This window comes from Acanthochromis polyacanthus, chromosome 23 (assembly GCF_021347895.1).
Source record: "Acanthochromis polyacanthus isolate Apoly-LR-REF ecotype Palm Island chromosome 23, KAUST_Apoly_ChrSc, whole genome shotgun sequence".
Classification (NCBI taxonomy): domain Eukaryota; kingdom Metazoa; phylum Chordata; class Actinopteri; family Pomacentridae; genus Acanthochromis; species Acanthochromis polyacanthus.
The window spans coordinates 23,605,771-23,624,788 of NC_067135.1; the positions used below are offsets into that span (position 1 = coordinate 23,605,771).

Below are 19,018 nucleotides of genomic sequence, written 5' to 3' on the forward strand. Positions count from 1 at the left end.
CATATAAAGAGAGGGCATAAAATGCATTATTCCACTCCAAGCGAGACTTGCTTTTCTCTATATTTATCAGATATCAGTATCTTCAATCAGCCAAAATGAGTTTGAAAATATTGGCACATCGGATTTTGGCAAAAATCAAACCTCATGCATCCCCAGCTTGGTTCTGCATAATGATTCTCTACTGAAAAATTGCAGCTATCTATCAGCAGTGATATAAGAACTGCTTCTTCTGTTGTAAATATAAAGAAAATCCAATGACAGTGCGTCTTTGTATGTCTCTGATAAAGACTTGACAATTAAATATCAGAATTGCCCCAAAATAAACATTGAAATGCATATAATTCCTGTCAAGCTAAGAGTTTAGAGTTTTTAAAAAAAAACATTGTATAAAAAAGTAGTTTTCTGATATTAAATATTATATTTTATGTGGACATGTGCCATCTTTGAAAAGAGAAGGCATACTGATATATTATTCCACTACAGGAGAGACTTAATTTTTCAGTGTCACTATCAGCCAAAATGAGTTTTGGCAAAAATCAAATATCGTGGATCTCTGGCTGGTTCTCCATCATGATTATCCACTCCAAAACTGGTGCTAATTTAACAAATTGTCCAGTTTTCAAAAATGCCAACCAGTTTTGCATTTCTGTTTTGCCCATTTCATGAAGCAGTCATCTGAACTTATTTGCAAACTTTCAGCTAAAATGCCGTGCCCTTTCTAAATTTGTTGTCTTAACTAACAAGCGATTACACTCCCTTCTTATAATGCCACAAATCCCGACTTGATTCATGACTTAGCAGACCAGAGGTCAGAGGACATTGCAGCATATTCAGGGTTTAGCTGCTAAGCCGCCGCTGCTTGAAGAAATAAAACAGCTGTTTTTGGGGATTATGTTGTTAAATACCAGTAAGTGTGTGATTCTGCCCGTTTTCGAGTTGTTTACCGTGTTGCCACTAATCCTCATTTAAAACTGTCCCGCTCTGCTTCCAGTCTCCTTGCAGGACATTAACATGAGGAAGGCCTTCAAGAGCAGCACCATCCAGGACCAGCAGGTGGTGTCGAGGACCTCGGTGCCCAACCCGGTGGTGGAGATGTACCACCGCTGCGACAAGCCTCCGCCGCTCAACATCCTCAGCCCCTACAGGTCAGGAATCTGATAATCCTTCTGGAGCAAACTATGCTTGTTTTTCTGAACTTCTCAACTCCATTTTAAAAGTCAAAGATCAGTGCTCACCTTGACTCCATGCCCATGGACAAGTCCATGTCTAACACTATCTGAATGCCAAATTTTCTCAGTATCCACCCTGAATCACCTACCCTGGTAGGTGATTCAGGGTGGATACTGAGAAAATTTGGCATAAAAATTTAACAAATACCCACCTCACAGATTCACTGACACTGAACATGAGCGACAACATGGTGAGTAACTGCAATAAAAAAAGTCTAAAAAACAGCTAATGGTGAAATTGCTGCTTTTTGATTGCATACGTGGTGTTAGATTCTCTTCTCAATCTTTCCTTTTCATCTCACCATCCTTTTTTTTTTTAATTTCAAACTTTCAAAAAACTTCCAAGACAGGAACTACTTGTTAACCAAAAAAGTCTGAGCAAACAAAGATCACATGCGGGGTTCCTCAGGGATCCATTCTTGGGCATCTTCTATTCAATATCTACATATTACCCCTTGCTCAGTTAATAGAATACCACAACATCTCTTACCACAATTATGCACACACAACTTTATAGTTCAATGTCATTATATGACTACAATTCTTTACTTGCTCTCAGTAGATGTATCCATCAAATCAATGAGTGGATGTGTCAGAATTTTCTCCAGCTAAATGCAGAAAAGACTGAAGTGATTGTATTTGGCCCCAAACCAATCCAGAAACCTCTGTGTCATTATTGACTCAGACCTGAATTTTACCTGCTAAATCTGTCTAGTACCACCTGCAGAACATTGCTAGAATCAAGGGTTTCCTGTCTAGAGAAGATGCAGAGAAACTTGTTCATGCATTTATTTTCAGCAGGTTAGATTATTGTTATGGTGTCTTTACAGATCTTAACAAGAAATCAATCAAGCAGCTGCAGCTGATCCAGAACGCTGCTGCCAGAGTCCTAACACCAGGAAACTGGACCATATTATACTGGTCCTCAAACTGCTACACTGGCTTCCTGTTAGCCAAAGGATAGAGTTCAATATCTATCTTCTCTTCTGGTCTACAAAGCACCAAATGGTCTTGGACCAAAATACACTGACAGTCATTAAAAACTTTGAGACCATATTTTTCAACATAATTTTTATTTTGAAGTCCAAAACTGGATTTTCTTCATATGAATCATTTGTTTAGCATATTGGCATACTGAAATAAAAAACTAAAGTTTCAAGAATGATTGCAAAATAAGGAATTTCACAAAAGAAAACGGCACCTGCCAAACACAAAGTCACAACAGTCAATACCGAGTATGGCCTCCATTTGCTTCGATGTAGGCAGCAATCCGTCGGCGCATGCTTTGGACCAGGCTTCTGATTGTGGGTTGGGAACAGCCCATACGCCTGGATAGATCACTGTAGCTCAAACCGGCCTCCACCATACCCAGTGCCCGGAGACGTTGTTCATGTGATAGACACGGCATGATGCTGTTCACTGGACTAACAATGGTGGCCTTTTTTGGGCCTTTATATAGGCCTTCAAAACCCATTCTCAAATTGTGCAGATACTCACTGAGTATTGCTTGGTGTGTATTTGGTTCTCTTTTGCAAAGTGACCAACCCATGTGCAATGAATCATGACAAAATGACAACTCATCATTATCTCAACTACCAAGGCATTAGATCATCAGTAAATCCACAATGAATAATTACAACCCCCCTACAAGTAGAATGCTGCGTACATTTCTACCTCAAAGTTTCTATTGACTGTCAGTATACATATGAAGCACCTAGAGCCCTCAGGTCATCAGGGACAGGTTTGCTGTGTGTTCCCAGAACTAGAACCAAGGCTAGTGAAGCAGCATTCAGCTATTATACTCCTCACCTGTGGAACAAACGTCCTGAACACCTGAGTTCTGCTCAAACTGCCAGCTCTTTTAAATCAGGCCTGAAAACCACATTGTTTACTGCAGCTTTCTCTGAGATGCTCAATTGGTTTTCTTGACTTCAGTGCACTTTTATGATTTTAATCTCTACTTTTATTTTATATTTCTATGATTCCAATGTATACCTACCTGCAAATCATTTTTCTGAATGTATTCCTTTGCCGTTGTAAAGCACCTTGAATTGCATCGTATACAGTATGAATTGCGCTATACAAATAAACTTGCCTTGCCATTCCCCCCCGCAGAGACGACAAAAAGGATGCTCTGAAATTCTACACTGACCCGTCGTACTTCTTCAACCTGTGGAAGGAGAAGATGCTGCAAGCCACCGAGGACAAACGCAAAGAGAAGCGGCGGCAGAAGGTATGCTGTGTGTCGCTGTGTGTTTTTGTGAGCGTGGATCTGGAGATGACAGAGCGGTTCAAGAAATTCATCTTCTGCTTTGATTTGCTAATCTGTTTTTTTTCTGGCCTAGCTGTGTCATCTGTTTTTGTTATTGTTTCAGTTGATGCATTCCGATCTGACCGTACTCACCATTTAGCTTTGCTTTGTTGTGTAATTGGTTATTGATACAGCAGCAGCCGGCCGGGATTATTATCCAGAGATGAAGAAAGGATCGAAGGGGAATACAGTTGCTAATAACTTAATGTTGAGCTGGACTAGATACTGTTATACTGTACTTTAAATATCCCGACACGTCTTCTTGAGGCATCATGGCAATTAGCAGGCTCCCATTGTGATGTGAAAGTTATCTTTTGATTTTAATTTTTACACAAGCTGTCGCGTGTTTTGTAATATTTATCTTAAAATTAGGAAGGATTTTTCTGGCTCAAAGTGGGAAAGTCATTAATATGTATTATTTACATATAAATGGGATGTAACACAATAAATATGAATTAATGAATAACTGTCATCAGGAACAAGAAGTTGGTGTGCTGCAGTAACTGAGTGGAGACTACAGGCTTCTCTGTGCACAGCTGGCTAGCTAGCTTCTAAATTAGCCTGCAGCTTGGAATTTAGGAAACCCTAACCCTAATCAAGTAAGGCACTTTGGATGCGATTTTGTAGATGCCATTTGGCCTCTAGGAGCTAGAAAGTTAGAAATTTTACTCTTCTCTCCATCAGTGTTCTCAACATTAATTTTTTTATCTTCCACATTTAAGATGAACTGCGATTATGATGTTTCCAAAGCTCTGCTGATAAAGAAAACAGCCAATATTGGTTTTAACTTAGATAAATCTGACAAAACAATGCTTTATTTCACCTTTTCCAAAGCAATTTTTGGTCACGCACCTGTGTGATTTGATACGCTGCAGTATCTGAGCTGAGATTAGAGGCTTCTCTGTGCACAGTTGGCTGGCTAGCTTCTAAACTAGCCAGCATGATAAGTATTTAGCAAACATGTTTTAACTTACAGTACCATTTAAAGTTTGGGGTCACTTAGAAATGTCCTTATTTTTTTCAATGAAGATACCATTAAATGAATGATAAATCCAGTCTAGACATTGTTAATGTGGTAAATGACTATTCTAGCTGGAAACAGCTGATTTTTAATGGAATATCTCCATAGGGGTACAAAGGAACATTTCCAGAAACCATCACTCCTGTGTTCTAATGCTATATTTTGTTAGCTAATGGTGTTGAAAGGCTCACTGATGATTAGAAAACCCTTGTGAAAACCCTAGCACATGAATACAAGTGTGAGTTTTCATGGAAAACATCAACATGTCTTGGTGACCCCAAACTTTTGAACGGTAGGTGGATAAATCTGACATTAGAACACATTTTTGGTCGCACACCTGTATGAATTGGGGCGCTGCAGTAACTGAGTGGAGACTAGAGGCTTCTCTGTGCACCGTTGACTAGCTAGTTTCTCAATTAGCATTCACGTTGGAAATGTGTCTATTGATAAGCAGATGTTTGGCAAGTAATACCTTTGGATGCAATTTCGTTGATATTCTGCCTTTATGAGCCAAGATTTGCTTAGTAACTGTAACTATAATGATTTTTAGACTTTTTTTGCCTTTTAATTCTTGACCAGTCACTAGGTGTTCATGCTAGCTAATTTAATAATTCACACCTGCAGTCAGGTGCTATTCCCCTTTGATTGAAACTCACCTAGAAATTCCACAGACATTTTCCAAAGCCCTGACCGGCTGTTGCTGTACATGTTCGCTGCACTCTGTTGATATTTCTGTTGAATTTAATGCTGCTCACATTTTCCTGTTCCCCCTCCTCCAACGTGGAAACTTTGCAGAATTAAACTCCCCCCTCCCGGAAACGACGTAGTTTAGGTTTGGGAGCTGCAGGAGGATAATCTCAACCCTTCTCTGATTTATCTTTAGCTACCCGGCCTCCTCCTCTTCCTCCTCCTCTTCCTCCTCCTCTGCTCAGTCTAACGCACCAGCTTGTCTTTCTCCCATGTTTCCATAGGGCTGTCCGGCCCACCCCGACAGGCCCCACTCCAGACAGGCCCCACCCAGGAGCCCCCTGTCCATCTCTGTAAGACAACCCCGACCCCAACCTGCCCCGTCCTGCCCCCCTCCACTCCCTCCAAACACACCCCACTATCACACACCACACACTCACCTGTCGTAGCAGATGTCTGGTTACAGGTAAGACACCTGTAGGTGCACTCAGGGAATCCACAAACACTCAAAATAACATCAAACACACAGTCACACACATTCCCTCCCTCCTGTTTGTGTCCGTTTGTTGCGTTAGCTTGCCACCTCTAACCCCGCTGTGTTTGGTTTGGTCCTGTGTTTTCACTCGTTTTTGGCTAATCCGTCGTCCATCGTGCACTAGTGTGTGGGTGTCGCCCGATAGTGAGTAGACTAGTGTGTGTGGTGAAGGAGCTGGTGATGGGGTACAGTGTTTCTTCGTTTTGTTTAGTTTTTTTCTCCCCTTCTGCACCCGATGAATTAATAATCGACGACTGAGTCCATCTCCACTGTTCTGTCTTTCTTGTTTTGTCTTTTTGTCTCATAGGAGCAGCAGAGGCAGGTTGAAGATCCAGGAAGAGAGGTGAAGAAGGTACGTAATGAAACTGAAGGATACGAGGAAAATGTAAAAAAAAAAAAAAAGAAGAAAGAAAGAAAGAAAGAAAATGTACAATAAAAATAAAAAAAACTAAAAATGTTCATAAGTTAAATAAAGTACACGCAATTATAGAAGAATATTAACAGAATATTAACACAAATTATATGCATTAGTGTGCAGATGGGTGACGAAGTAAAGGAAAAAGCTGCATAAATGAGGGTGATGAATGCAGACGCTTCCACACAGGTGACAGGTGAAAAAATAAATACAATAAATCTAAAACAGCACCGACAAGCTGATTAAAGTGCACACAGAGTTATAGAATAATTGATTAAAAAAGAAAAACAAGAAATTAGAAAAAAAAAATGAGCATGTAAGTGATAAGGTATATAACAACATAAATAAGAAATAAATTAGAATTAAGTGAATACAAGTGCAGGCAGGATTTTGAAAAAGTACAGCTAGTTTAGACCAAACTTTATGAATACAACAGTGGATATAAGAACCGTCTCCAGCTTGCTGTTATTTTAATTAAAGTTTACGTCTGACATTGAAATCTGAAGGTAGGGCTGAACAATTAATGAAAAATTCATCACGATTTTGGCTTCTTTAAACGATTGACTGTGATGCTAAAAAGAAAACAGCTCATGTAGATACAATCACTCGGTTTTAAATCTGACATTAGAAGGCCTTATTCAACCTGTTTTAAAGCGATTTTTGGTCTCGCACACATATGAGTTGGAGACTAGAGGCTTCTCTGCGCACAGTTAGCTAGTTAGCTTCTAAGTTAGCCTTCATCCTAAGCATTTAGGAAGCATTGCTATATTGTAGTGTCTATCAATAAGAAAATTTGAAGGTCTGTATCGATTCTTCCTTTCGTTACTGCTTCTCCTCCCTCATCAGTTGAGTGGCAAATTTAATTCATCAGCAGAGTATTAACATGAATCGCTTGTTACACGCTTTTGGTGTACAGATGGGAGACGAATTAAAGGGCAACGAATGCAGATGCCTCCACATAGGTGCACCGCATGGTACAATTAAACATCCAGTAACATCTAGCTCGTCCGGCTGACTGTGGTTTTATGTCAAGATGATGAGGAAAAGATGTTAAGGAGTGTTTTCAGACTGGTAGCACGTCTATACGGTCTTTTTCTGTCCGTCAGTAAATACGCATTCAAAGCCTTAACATTTTCACTTCCTTAATTCTCTAAGGATAGAAAAAGATCGTATAGACGTGCTACCGCTGGTAACACATCTATACAGTCTTTTTCTGTCCATCAATAAATACGCATTCAAAGCCTTAACATTTTCACTTGCTTATTTAGGATAGAGAAAGACCGTCTTTCTCTATCCTTAGAGAAATAAGCATTCTTGGCCTTAACCTGCTAACTACCAACACAAAAATAACTCTAATGATCTGTCAATCAATAAAGTAGTCAATGGGAAATATCTGTTTATCCAGTAGAATAAATGAACTTCACTTACAGAAGCAATGGAGGCATCCCGAGATGATTTTATAACATCTTTAACCACATTTTTAGGTCCACTGCGGCACCTATAGTTTTCACGTTATTTCCATTTTTCTTTGGGCATGTGCTTGTAATCTGTTTTCAGCAGCTTCAACTGTAAAACTACTTTTATTTATCAGTCTTCCTTGTGCAAACTCTTGCAGTTCTTCCTGCACATATCAGTATATCATGTCACTTTTTCTTGTTCTTGAAAGGTGCTACAATAAATAAGCCTGCCTTATGTATTCATAATTGTGAATTATGGAGATTTTGCACTTTAAAAAACCCCTGTGCAATATTTGTTTTTCTACATGCACTAGAATACATGCTTTTTCCGTAGTCTTTCTACTAATATACAACCTATGCAATAATAGTACTAATAAAAATCTGTGAAAAATGTTACTTTCTTTAGAACATTATGCATGTTTTGGTTTTATTTTTATGCTTCATTCCTGACATGTTTGCACTGTCTCTGCTCCAGATGAACCCACAGTGGGTTTAATAAAGGGTTATCTTATCTATTCTGTAATGTGGGGCGGGTACAGCCGTCATTATAGCTGCAGAGTAAAATGAATCTGACGCACCTACATAAGAAAAAACTGAGCAAACCCGTCTTTTCCTGATTAAAACTGAAGAGCGGAGAACGTTGTCAGTCTGGAGAGCTCTTAATCACTCCAGAAACACCTCCAGTAGACGTATATTTAAGCCATTTGGTGGAGTGGAGACTCTTCGGTGTCTATTAACCCGATTCCTAATGGTGCAGCTGTGCTAATCTTAGTGCTACAGGAGGAGAATGTTAATGCGGAACAGTAGCATGAGAGCTGCTCCAGATGTACGTCTTTTAGAGTAAATTTACTACTAAGTTGTTCATTAATTGAGACATGATGTTTGCAGAGTTGCATGTATTGAATGAATGTCTTATAATTTATTTTGAAGGTGCGTAAAGCTCGAAACCGACGCCAGGAGTGGAACGTCCTGGCCTACGATAAGGAGTTCAGACCAGACGCCAGGCTCACCCCGTCCCCCTACCACGGCATGTCCTCCGAAGGCTCCCTGTCCCCAGATAGCAGGTATAAAACACCCCTATATGTTTTAGAGGGTCCTGTGTCCTTTTTACTGTCCAGGCCACGTTTTCTTCACATTTTCCTGCGTTTTAAAGCATTTTAAATACTGTTTGTGTGCTATAACTTATATATATTGTTTTACAAACCATTCAAACTGTTAGTTACACACCTTTACCACCGTCTATAATTACAGTTTGAAGTTTTTTTACACTGAGATGCAATCAAAAAACACTTTCCTCAGCTTTAAAGCACTACAAATCCTATTTGTGTGCTATAATGAATATACAGCATGCAGATATTGTTACAAATCTCTCTCAGCTGTAAATTACTGTGATTTAAGCAGACCCACCTGTCTGCTGGTATCGTTTGAAGCTCTGTACTGCCCTCTTCTGGCGAATGGGAGTCACAGCATGTTAATTTATGTTTCACGTCGATTTTACAGACAAAATAAGGTTAAACTTTAGAGGAAAATCAATCGCTGTAGCAGCAGAGTGGGATGTAAAACAACAAATACAAAGGATGTAAGCAGAATATAAATCCAGGTAGACTGGGAAAGGAAAAAATAAGAATATTAACTGATTGATCAATTATCTCTGATCAGGGTTGTTATTTTTAAACTTGGATGCCACACTTGCCTGATTTTAATCTTTTTTATGTGTTTGCATTAATAATATTCAATAATATTTCAGTGTTACTTTAACCCAGGGGTGTCAAAAATAAATCATTTTCATTCAGAGCCATGTGCAGCCCAATCTGATCTCAAGTGACCAGTAAAATCATACCATAATAACCGAAAACTAATGAATAATAGTTCTATTTATTTTAGTGCAAAAATGTACAATTCTGAAAATGTTCACATCTTTCAACAAAACAATATGAACAACCTGAAGTTTCTTCAGAAAAATAAGTTAAATTTCGTCAATGTTACGCCTCAGTTTATCATTTAAACACTGCAGCTTTCAGATTTCAGTGTATTTTGAATTTAATTTATGATCAAAACAACTTGGCAAGGTGTAAATATTGTTATAAATGTACATTAATTTCCAGAACTGTGTAATAATCCTGACCATCTGACCTGACACCACTCCAAACAAACTATACTACACTCTGTCCGTCTGCCTTGTAAATGTATAAAATGTATGCATAAAAAATAGTTGTGGTGGTGCAGTGGGCAACCTTAAAACAGTGGTTACTTTTATTGAAAAATTGCAGTTAATGTCGTCTCTGTAATTTTTAACACTTTCCAAAGTCATCTGATGGGTCGGTTTTGACCCGCGGGCCCTATGTTTGACACCCCTGTTTTAACCTATCTCTTTTCTCTCCATCAGATCCATGGCGTCCGACTCCTACCCAGCCAGCCCCAACCACCCCTCCACCCAGGCCCCCAGCGCCGCCCACCCCACCGACCACCACGCCAGGGACCACCTCAGCGCTGCAGCCCAGACCCAGTCACTGGACCGGGGCCTGCGGCCGGTCAACCAGCCCCCTGCTGGGGCGGCGGCCGGAGGTCGGCATGTGGCCTCACTGGGCAGGACCCCCTCAGGACACGGGGTCCAGGCTGGAGGAGATCCCACGGTTAACGGGCCGAGGCAGCCGTCGGTTAAGGACTACCGGGCCGGGCACGGGTAAGTCTTACAGAACATTTTATTTTTTTTCTAATTTACTAACAATGTATGAGATGGGATGATTAGTTTTTAATTCAGTGTTGTTTAATCTTTCTATTTATGTCATTAACGAGCTTTAATATTGATCCAGAATTAGTCTAGTAGCTGTTTAATGTGTCTTTAATATTGTCTTTTTCTGCTGTCTTGTGTTTCTCTTGTTTTGAACCTTTTATGTAAAACTACAATAAATAAGCCAGTCTTATATATACATAATTGTGAATTATGAATATGTTGCACTTTAAAAAGCCCCTGTGCAACATCTATTTTTCTACATCCACTACAGTATGTGCTGTTTCCTCAGTATTTCTACTTATGTTCAGTCCATGCAAGAACAGGTCTCCATCAGTATTTCTGTTCACCAAAAAATCTGTGCAACAATGTTGTTTTTACAACTAGTACTTTTGTATATTTTGGTTTATTTATATTTTAAGAATTCCTGAAATTTTTGCACTATCTTTGCTACTGTAGCACTTTCCTTTATTTCTCGCTCTGAATAATGCAGGTGTAGTTTTAGGTTTATAAGATGTTTAATGACTAGACTTGCTCTACTTTGGGAGCTAAATAAGTGAGTGAATCATGAAGGCTAAGCTAACGTCACCTACAGCCGCTTTTCACTGCAGGACAGAAACAGTAAACAGAATGAAAAATATAATTTTAGGTTAGTGGTAATGTGCAAAATCAAGAAGTGGCACATGAGATTAACTGAAAGGTTAGAAACTATAAATGAACACAAATACTGTCTAAAAACAAAACTATAACCAAGTTTTACTTTGCTGCAACAGATGAAAAGTCATAAATACAAGGGAAATTATTTAATTTTACACATTTCTGTTGCACCCAGCTTTAGTAAATCTAGACCTCAATCTTTAAAGTAATGTTTTGACATTTTGGAAAAAAACACTTTCAGGTCAGGAGAGAGACGAGACAACCAATGTGAAATAAATATGAAGCCTGCAGCTCAACAGGTTGAGCGGGCCATCCATAAACAAGGACTATAGTGTCGACCCACTGTGTGCACTATAATAAAGGCAAAAAAGAAAAAAATGAAGCCATGAGACCATTAGCTTAGCTTAGCTTAGCTTAGCTTAGCAGGCTATGAAAGGGGAAACTGCTCTACTGAATCTTAAACTGTCTCTTGTGTCCCCCCTCCTCCCCCAGCGGTCAGCCCTCTACCATCCCAGAGTACTACATCCCGCCGGCGCCTCCCCCTCCTCCCCCCACCATCCCCTCTGCCCAGACGGCCTTCGACTCCACCACAGCTCCGCCCTCCGCCGCCGCCTCCGCCGTCCCCCCGACCTCCTCCACCCTCTCCCGCCCCTACTCCCCCTCCCCTCCTCCTCCCCCGGCCAACTACGTGCCCTCCCCCTCCCACCCACCTTCAGGCGCTCCCCCCGCCGCCCCTCCGCCTCCCCCTCCCGGGGCCCCGGCGGGACACCCTGCCCACCCATCCCCGCCGCACGCCGCCGTCGGACAGGCGGCGGTGGACGCGGCGCCCTCGGCCAGGAAGTCCACCATGCTGGGGATGATCCCGATGAGCGACGCCCGCTCCGACCTGCTGGCCGCCATACGTAGAGGTAAGTGTGTTCGGATGGAGGGCAGTACGTTTGTATTTATGAATTTATGTATTATGAATATGAGGGTGTGATTTTTGTATTAGAGTTCCTCTTATAATAAAATTCTATTCAATACAAAACCAGATTGATGAAGTAAATATAAAGTGACCATCACAGATTTCTCTCTTTCCGTTTTTAGCTTATCATTTCTCATTATTGTAATTCTAGTTGCTGTAATTCAAGTGTTAAAACATTTTACAAATCCAATGTAATATTTCATTTCATTTCTGTGTGATATTACTTATTATCCCCGTATGATTACTGGCATTAATTTATAATGTTTCTATTCTCTACTTAAAATCTTATCTTATCAAAACTTAACTCATTGTATCTTAACTTAACGTATCTTCATTTAACTTAATGTATAATTACTTTCCTTAACTTACATCTTATTGCATCCTACTAAAACCTAACTTGTCATATATTCACATATCTTATATCTTAATGCAACGCATTGTAACTTAACTTAGCATATTGTAACTTAACTTCAATCTTTTCATATCTTATCAAAACCTGACTTGCTGTATCTTATCTCAACTTAACCTAAATCTTATCTTATCTTAACTTATTGTAACTTAGCTTAACGTATCGTACCTTATAACTTAGCTTATCAAAACTTAACTGATTGTATCTTATCTTGTCTTAACTTAACCTTATTTTAACTTACTGTAACTTTACTAACTCATAACTTAACCCTTTAAGCTTCAGTGTACCCCGAATCGGTCGTTTTCAAGGAAATGCACCTCCCGATGCGCGTCCAATATTCCCCGTATTTTTCGTAATTTTTTTTATTTAAAAATAGAATATTAGCGATTTTTTGTACTGAAAACGGCTGGAATTGACTGAAGCTTAAAGGGTTAACTTAAATCTTATCGTATCTTATCAAAGCTTAATTTATTGTGTCTTAACATGTTATAATGTAACTTAAATCTCATCATGTCTTATTGAAACTTAACTGATCATATCAAAACTTATCTAAATGTGTCTTAACTTAAATCTTATCTCATCTTTTCTAATCTTAACTTATAACTTTAATCTTATCTTATCTTAACTTAACGTATCATAACTTGTATCGTAACTTTGTATCTTATCAAAACTTAACCATCTCTTAAATGTCACCCTCCTTCCTCCCCTCCATTTCCTCCCTTCCTCCCCTCCATTTCCTCCCCCCAGGTATCCAGCTGAGGAAGGTCCAGGAGCAGAGGGAACAGGAGGCCAAGCGGGAACCGGTCGGCAACGACGTGGCCACCATCCTGTCTCGTCGCATCGCCGTGGAGTACAGCGAGTCCGACGACGACTCGGAGCTGGACGAGAACGAGTGGTCCGACTAAGTGGTGAAAAAGGAAAGAGAACGAGGGAGTGATGGGGGCTTGGTGGGTGGAGATCAGCGTGAGGGGGGAGAAATGAGAGACCGAGGTGTAAATGAAGGGATCTGATCAGTTTTAAATGTTCATCATTGACATTTTAACACCAGAGTTCAGTAAAAACCAATCATCGACCTGTTGCAGCCTGTCTGAGCAACAGGTCCGTTGTTTCAGTTTGCTTGGTTGCCCCTGACGACGCCTATTCTCGAGCTGAAACCCCGGAGGTTCTCACGTCTAAACCGCTCTGGGGCGTTCGGCGCAATTAACATTTCAACACCCTCCCGCCCCATCTGCTCATTTCTAACCTCCGCCGCCGAGCCGTGAAAAACAAACGCCCCGACTTCTCTCCATTCATATTTGTGTGGTAATTATTAGCAATACTCCGAAGCTGTAGGTAGGCTGCCCCCCGGTGAGGACGTGGGAGGGCGATGTGTTTACAGAACACATGGTATAGCACAAGAAAAACTAATTACAGTGCAATCTTAACTTATCTGCCAAATGTTGAGAAAGAATCTATGAAAACAAGTCAGGGTAATCAGGGAAATAAATAGCTTATTAGCGGCTCGCTCTGCTTCGCCCGGTGACGCCTGTTTACGAAAACGATCTCCTCATGGGATGCCAACCTTTCGGGAGTTTGGATCGCTGGTTATTTTAGCAGACAGTAAAATGAATATTATTTCTGTGTAATGAACTCTAGCTGCTGTGTGGGCGGCATGTTGGTAAATTTACTGATTCCCACCGTGATTTTCATGTTTCAGCCTGATGGGTTTGGTTAAAAAGTGCTCTTCAGATGTACTTTTAATTTGTTACGATCTTGTTTAGTAGATTTCCAGCACAGACCATTGAGTTCACAGAGGAAGTGAGCAAAGTTGGCAAAATCTGCAGTAACTTTGTCACTGATTTCTAATAGACTCCTCAATTTACTCACCATTTCTAACTCATTTTGTAATTGTATTCTGTCCTTTTTAACACATTTCGAGTCCGTTTCAACAGGTCTGAAGTCATTCTGGACCATTTTCACAAAGTTCTGACCAATTCTCAAGACAATTCAGACTTTTATTTAGTATTTAACGTTTAATTTATTTTGAACATGTATTATGTCTTTTTTTTCACAATCTGAGCCATTTGGCACCATTTTAGCTCATTTTTGACCATTTTTAAGTCAGGTCAGACTTTTTTTTATTCAATATCAAACCATGTTTGATTCATTTTGGACATTTTAGCTCATTTTAAACTATTTCTAACTCATTTTGGACATTTATTAAATAATTTTCCACACATTCTGATTCAGTTTCAACAGGTTTGAAGTCATTCTGGACCATTTTTGCACATTTCTGACCAGTTTTAAAGACAGTTCAGACTTTTACTTAGTATCAAACATTATTTGATTCATTTTGAATGTGTATTATGGCATTTTTTTTAATGTATTTTAAGTCATGTTGAACAAATTCTGAGTAATTTTGGACCATTTTAGCTCATTTCTGACCAGTTTTAATTCAGTTCAGACTTCTTTTTATTAATTATCAAACCATGTTTGATGCATTTTGGACCATTTTGGCTCATTTTGAACTATTCCTAGCTCATTCTGGACGTGTATTAAATCACTTTTCCCAAATTTTGAGTCCGTTTCAACAGGTCTGAAGTCATTTTGCAACAAGTCTGAGTTTTAAAGGAATTCATTTTTGGATCATTCTAATTTTTTCATGCCATATACAAAGTGGTTGTTTATAGTTTTGCTTTTCAGGACTGATAGTGAGTATTAGGAATCAACTAAACCGCTGTTTATTAGCAAGTGATCTGTATTTGGTGTAAAAATACACATCTTGGTAGCTACGATAAGACAAGTTCCAACACAGAATTATTTTTTTCAAAACATGTGTCCTTTAAAGCCATTAGAGCCAAAGTTGTGTATTTTGATATGAGTTTAGTTTGTCAGAAATCTTTTTTTAAATAACGTTACTGATCGTCACCTCATATTCTCATACATAACTAAAGAGGTTCCCTCGCATATAAGAAGAAAAAAATGGCCGTTTCTCAGCTGAATACAATTCAGTATACATTTATGTGACTATTCCTGATGTAAACAAACCTTCAACAGCGTTAGAAAACAGGAGTTATTCGGCTCACAGCTCTGTTTAATGTGTTTAATTGAAAATCTAACAAGCAATTAAGTGATAAGAGAAAGCTCCAATCGTGTTTACGATATGGTTTGTCTGAAATATGAATGTTTTTACATCATTTAATTACAACAGAAAGTCTAATTAACATCAAAATCACACAATTTACATGCTCAGAGTAGTGGTTATACATTATATTATCTCTTTTTTTGTTTAATTTGCTCATTTAAGAACTTTGTGAAGCTCTTGGAGCTTAAAATGTCCTGTTAGCTGTGTACGTAAAATAATCAGAAAGCCAAACTCCCAACGGTCGGTGTAGTTCTCAGACTTTATCCTTTGAGGTAGTTTTTAATGAAACTGTGATGAAAGACGCCACCCAGCCAGGAATCAGCTGCTTTGGGAGGAAAAAACGAGCGCCAGCAGCCTTGTCGGAGTTCAGCGATCAAACTCGGCCTCCATATCGCAGCGTCGAACAAAACAAGCCGAAGAGCTTCTGCCATTGTTCGGTTTCTATTATTTCTAGTTTATTTCGTAGTCGTTCATAACATTTCAGCCAGTGACTGTGTGCCGTGGTCTTATATAAACGCTTCCACACTTAACCACCGTCGGAGCCGCTCTCACAAAGCTCGGTCGCCCCGCCGCCGCCGTCTGTGGAGGCTTTGTGAACGCAGCCCCTGGACTATAAATACATCCGTGTAAGAGACTTGCAACAGTAATATACAGTATATTATCTCTTCTCTCTTTTCAGTATAGGTTTGGCTAATCCTCAGTATGAACTGATTGGACTGTAGTGTTTTTATAATGTGCTTTTTCTTTTTGAAACGTGCTGCGGTGAGTTGTTCACTTTGGTTTATTTTAAGGTTTTCTAACTGTCAAGGCCAGGACGGAGGTAACTAGTGTCAGAGAAGCCGGCTAAAGGAAGATTTTAAACTATTCTTACTCTATTTACCAGGGGAAAAAAACAATTAAAAATCACAATTGAGCCAAAGCAAATGTCCCTTGAAAACAACATTCATACATTTAATTTAAAAAATTTGGAAGATTTTGCAACTTTTTTCATTGAAAGTGGAGTGCTATGTATCCTTTTGGTGGCCTGCAGCAAAGATATTCCCCCATATTTAGATTTAATTAGAGCAAAACTTTCACTGAACAGTTTCTGATACTATACTTACTTACTTTATTATACGTCGCCTAAATGACATTTTAACCCCATTTTCTTCAGTTAAGTAAATCACTAAATTTACACCCTGCTTCGGGTTCATTTATAGCCAAGAAAGTGCTGTTTTTTGCCCACTTTTAAACAACATATCTATGAATTTATATGCTGGACATTATTGTAATTAATAATAATGACAAACTAAACCAGGAGAATCCAGAGAGCAGGCGTCTGCTACATATCTGACACTGTTTTGACTGCTTATTTGTTCAGTAATTGTGTCCGTATTGGCTTATTCCAGGTGATTTTGAAAGGGATAGGGCCTCAAAAAGTGGTTATTTTGTTGTTGTATATAAACACGATAGCTGACACAACAACTGCACTCTGTGGAAGAATACAAATCACACCGGCTTTAGGGACTGGACGGGTTCTTGCGATTCTCCCTGATTGTTTAGAAAAAGGTTTTAAAGAACTGTGCCAAGACCTGCGTTTGTGGACGTTATTATTGAAGCAAAAAAATAAAAAACAAAAAAAGCACATATGAACTGCAGAGTGTGGACTTGCCACAGACCTGGAGGTTGAGCTATGCTAACGGTGACCCGGGTCTGATTGCTCTGATCGTTTATTCTATGGTTGTGTTGTTGTGCCGGAGCCATAGATATACTCAAATTTTCCCAGCATCTGTGGATCGGAGCGACTCATGAACCTCCAGCGTCTAAGAATGTAAAGCTCCCGTCTTCTCTTGACGTTCCGCCAACGCACCGGTCCACTCACGAATTTCCATATTAGCGACGACCAAACAAAGTGTCGTATCTCTGATCAGTCGTACCTTGTGTATCTATGGCTACTGGCTCGTAAGAAAACTTCATTATGTGTTGAAAATGTGAGAAATGAATCATGTTGTATAGACTTTTGGTAAGGCAGCCTGTAAAGTAAAATACATTTGGGGTAATATAACCTAGACAATGAAACAAAAATAAAGCTGTGTATTGCACACTAAAATCAACTGTAAGCAAGTATGCATGTAACTATAGACAATAAATGGTGAACAAAACTCTATATCCTGTGGGGTTTTTTTTCCAAATATACAGTTTAAAAGTTTGGGGTCACCCAGACAATTTTATTCATGTGCTAACATAACTGCACAAGGGTTTTCGAATCATCAATGAGCCTTTCAACACCATAAGCTAACACAATGTAGCATTAGAACACAGGAGTGATGGCTGCTGGAAATGTTCCTCTGTACCCCTATGGAGATATTCCATTAAAAATTTTCAGCTATAATAGTCATTTACCACATTAACATTGACTACGTTTATATGCAGTCAGTAACCCTTTCATAATAACCCGGTTGCGTACGGCCATGTAAACACCCGCAAAAACCTGAATATGCTCATATTCCGGTTTTTAAAAACCCGAATAAGACCCCTGGGTTACTCCTTTTCTAACCCGAATATCTCGTAATATAAACGTGCATCGGAATATCCCCATAGAAAGAAACATTAATTTGCGTTCTGCGCATGTTTCATCCGAAAGGAATCTTGGTCTTTTGAGTACGGCAACTACTTGTATGCTGCGTCTGGCACGCGACCCACCGGAAATACACAAGGAGAGGTAAACAGACATGGCGAAACCCACACGCGGCAGCACAGCGCCACACGTTTGGAGCGAGGAGGAAACGGACTACTTTGCTAGCATTGTGAAAGACATGAATATAATGTCTTTCATTGACGGCAGAAAGTATTGAGATACCAACATCTACAAGAAGGTGGCTGAAAAGTTATGCGAAGCAGGATTTGCGTCATGACATTGTCTGTGCGTCCCGGTTTGGATGGGAATATCCCAATTGATCATGTAAACAGGAGTAACTCTGTTTAGGCATGTAAACGGATTATTCCAAATGTTTCAGAAACCGGAATATTGACCTTAACCCGAATATTAATGGCATATAAACGTAGTCAATGTCTACACTGGATTTATCATTCATTTAATGTTACCTTCAATGACAAAAACTGCTTTTCTTTCCAAAATAAGGACATTTCTAAGTGACCCCAAACTTTTGAACGGTACTCTACAGCTACTGTGTTCGTCATGTTCTTCCCCCTCTTTTTGTAGTATGTACAGACAAAGCAGTGAATCATCCATTCCTTTGAAAGCTTTTATGTTGGTATGCTGTAAATAGCTGTAGAGCCTCTCATCAGGGAGTTGTTCCTCGATTCCTTTCCTCGGATCTTCTCTTCATGTCATGGTTATTTCCACTCCAGATGCAAGAAAAGGAGGCAAAGAACGATGGAGACGTGAGGCATTCAGCAGTATGTGACGTCAGTAAAATGTGGCATCATCCGTCTGTTGTTTTGCTTTAGCCTACTGCTGTATTTATACTGCCTTACA

The 19,018-nt window shown here is 39.5% G+C and overlaps 1 protein-coding gene across 3 annotated transcripts in view; it reads left to right on the forward strand.

Annotated features, from left to right (window-relative positions):
- Window positions 1-17,686, forward strand: part of zgc:109889 (uncharacterized protein LOC553542 homolog) — a 56,794-nt gene extending 39,108 nt beyond the window's left edge. For 2 of the 3 annotated variants that reach the window (XM_051944166.1, XM_051944165.1), the window contains exons 4-11: window positions 992-1,145; window positions 3,345-3,462; window positions 5,533-5,601; window positions 6,091-6,135; window positions 8,586-8,719; window positions 10,042-10,338; window positions 11,536-11,951; window positions 13,164-17,686. In XM_051944166.1, coding sequence (XP_051800126.1) covers window positions 992-1,145; window positions 3,345-3,462; window positions 5,533-5,601; window positions 6,091-6,135; window positions 8,586-8,719; window positions 10,042-10,338; window positions 11,536-11,951; window positions 13,164-13,321 — 1,391 coding nt within the window. In that variant the 3' untranslated portion in view covers window positions 13,322-17,686. The remainder of the gene's footprint in view (window positions 1-991; window positions 1,146-3,344; window positions 3,463-5,532; window positions 5,602-6,090; window positions 6,136-8,585; window positions 8,720-10,041; window positions 10,339-11,535; window positions 11,952-13,163) is intronic. The other variant, XM_051944167.1, reaches the window with a different exon arrangement.
- The last annotated feature ends 1,332 nt before the right edge of the window (window positions 17,687-19,018 follow it).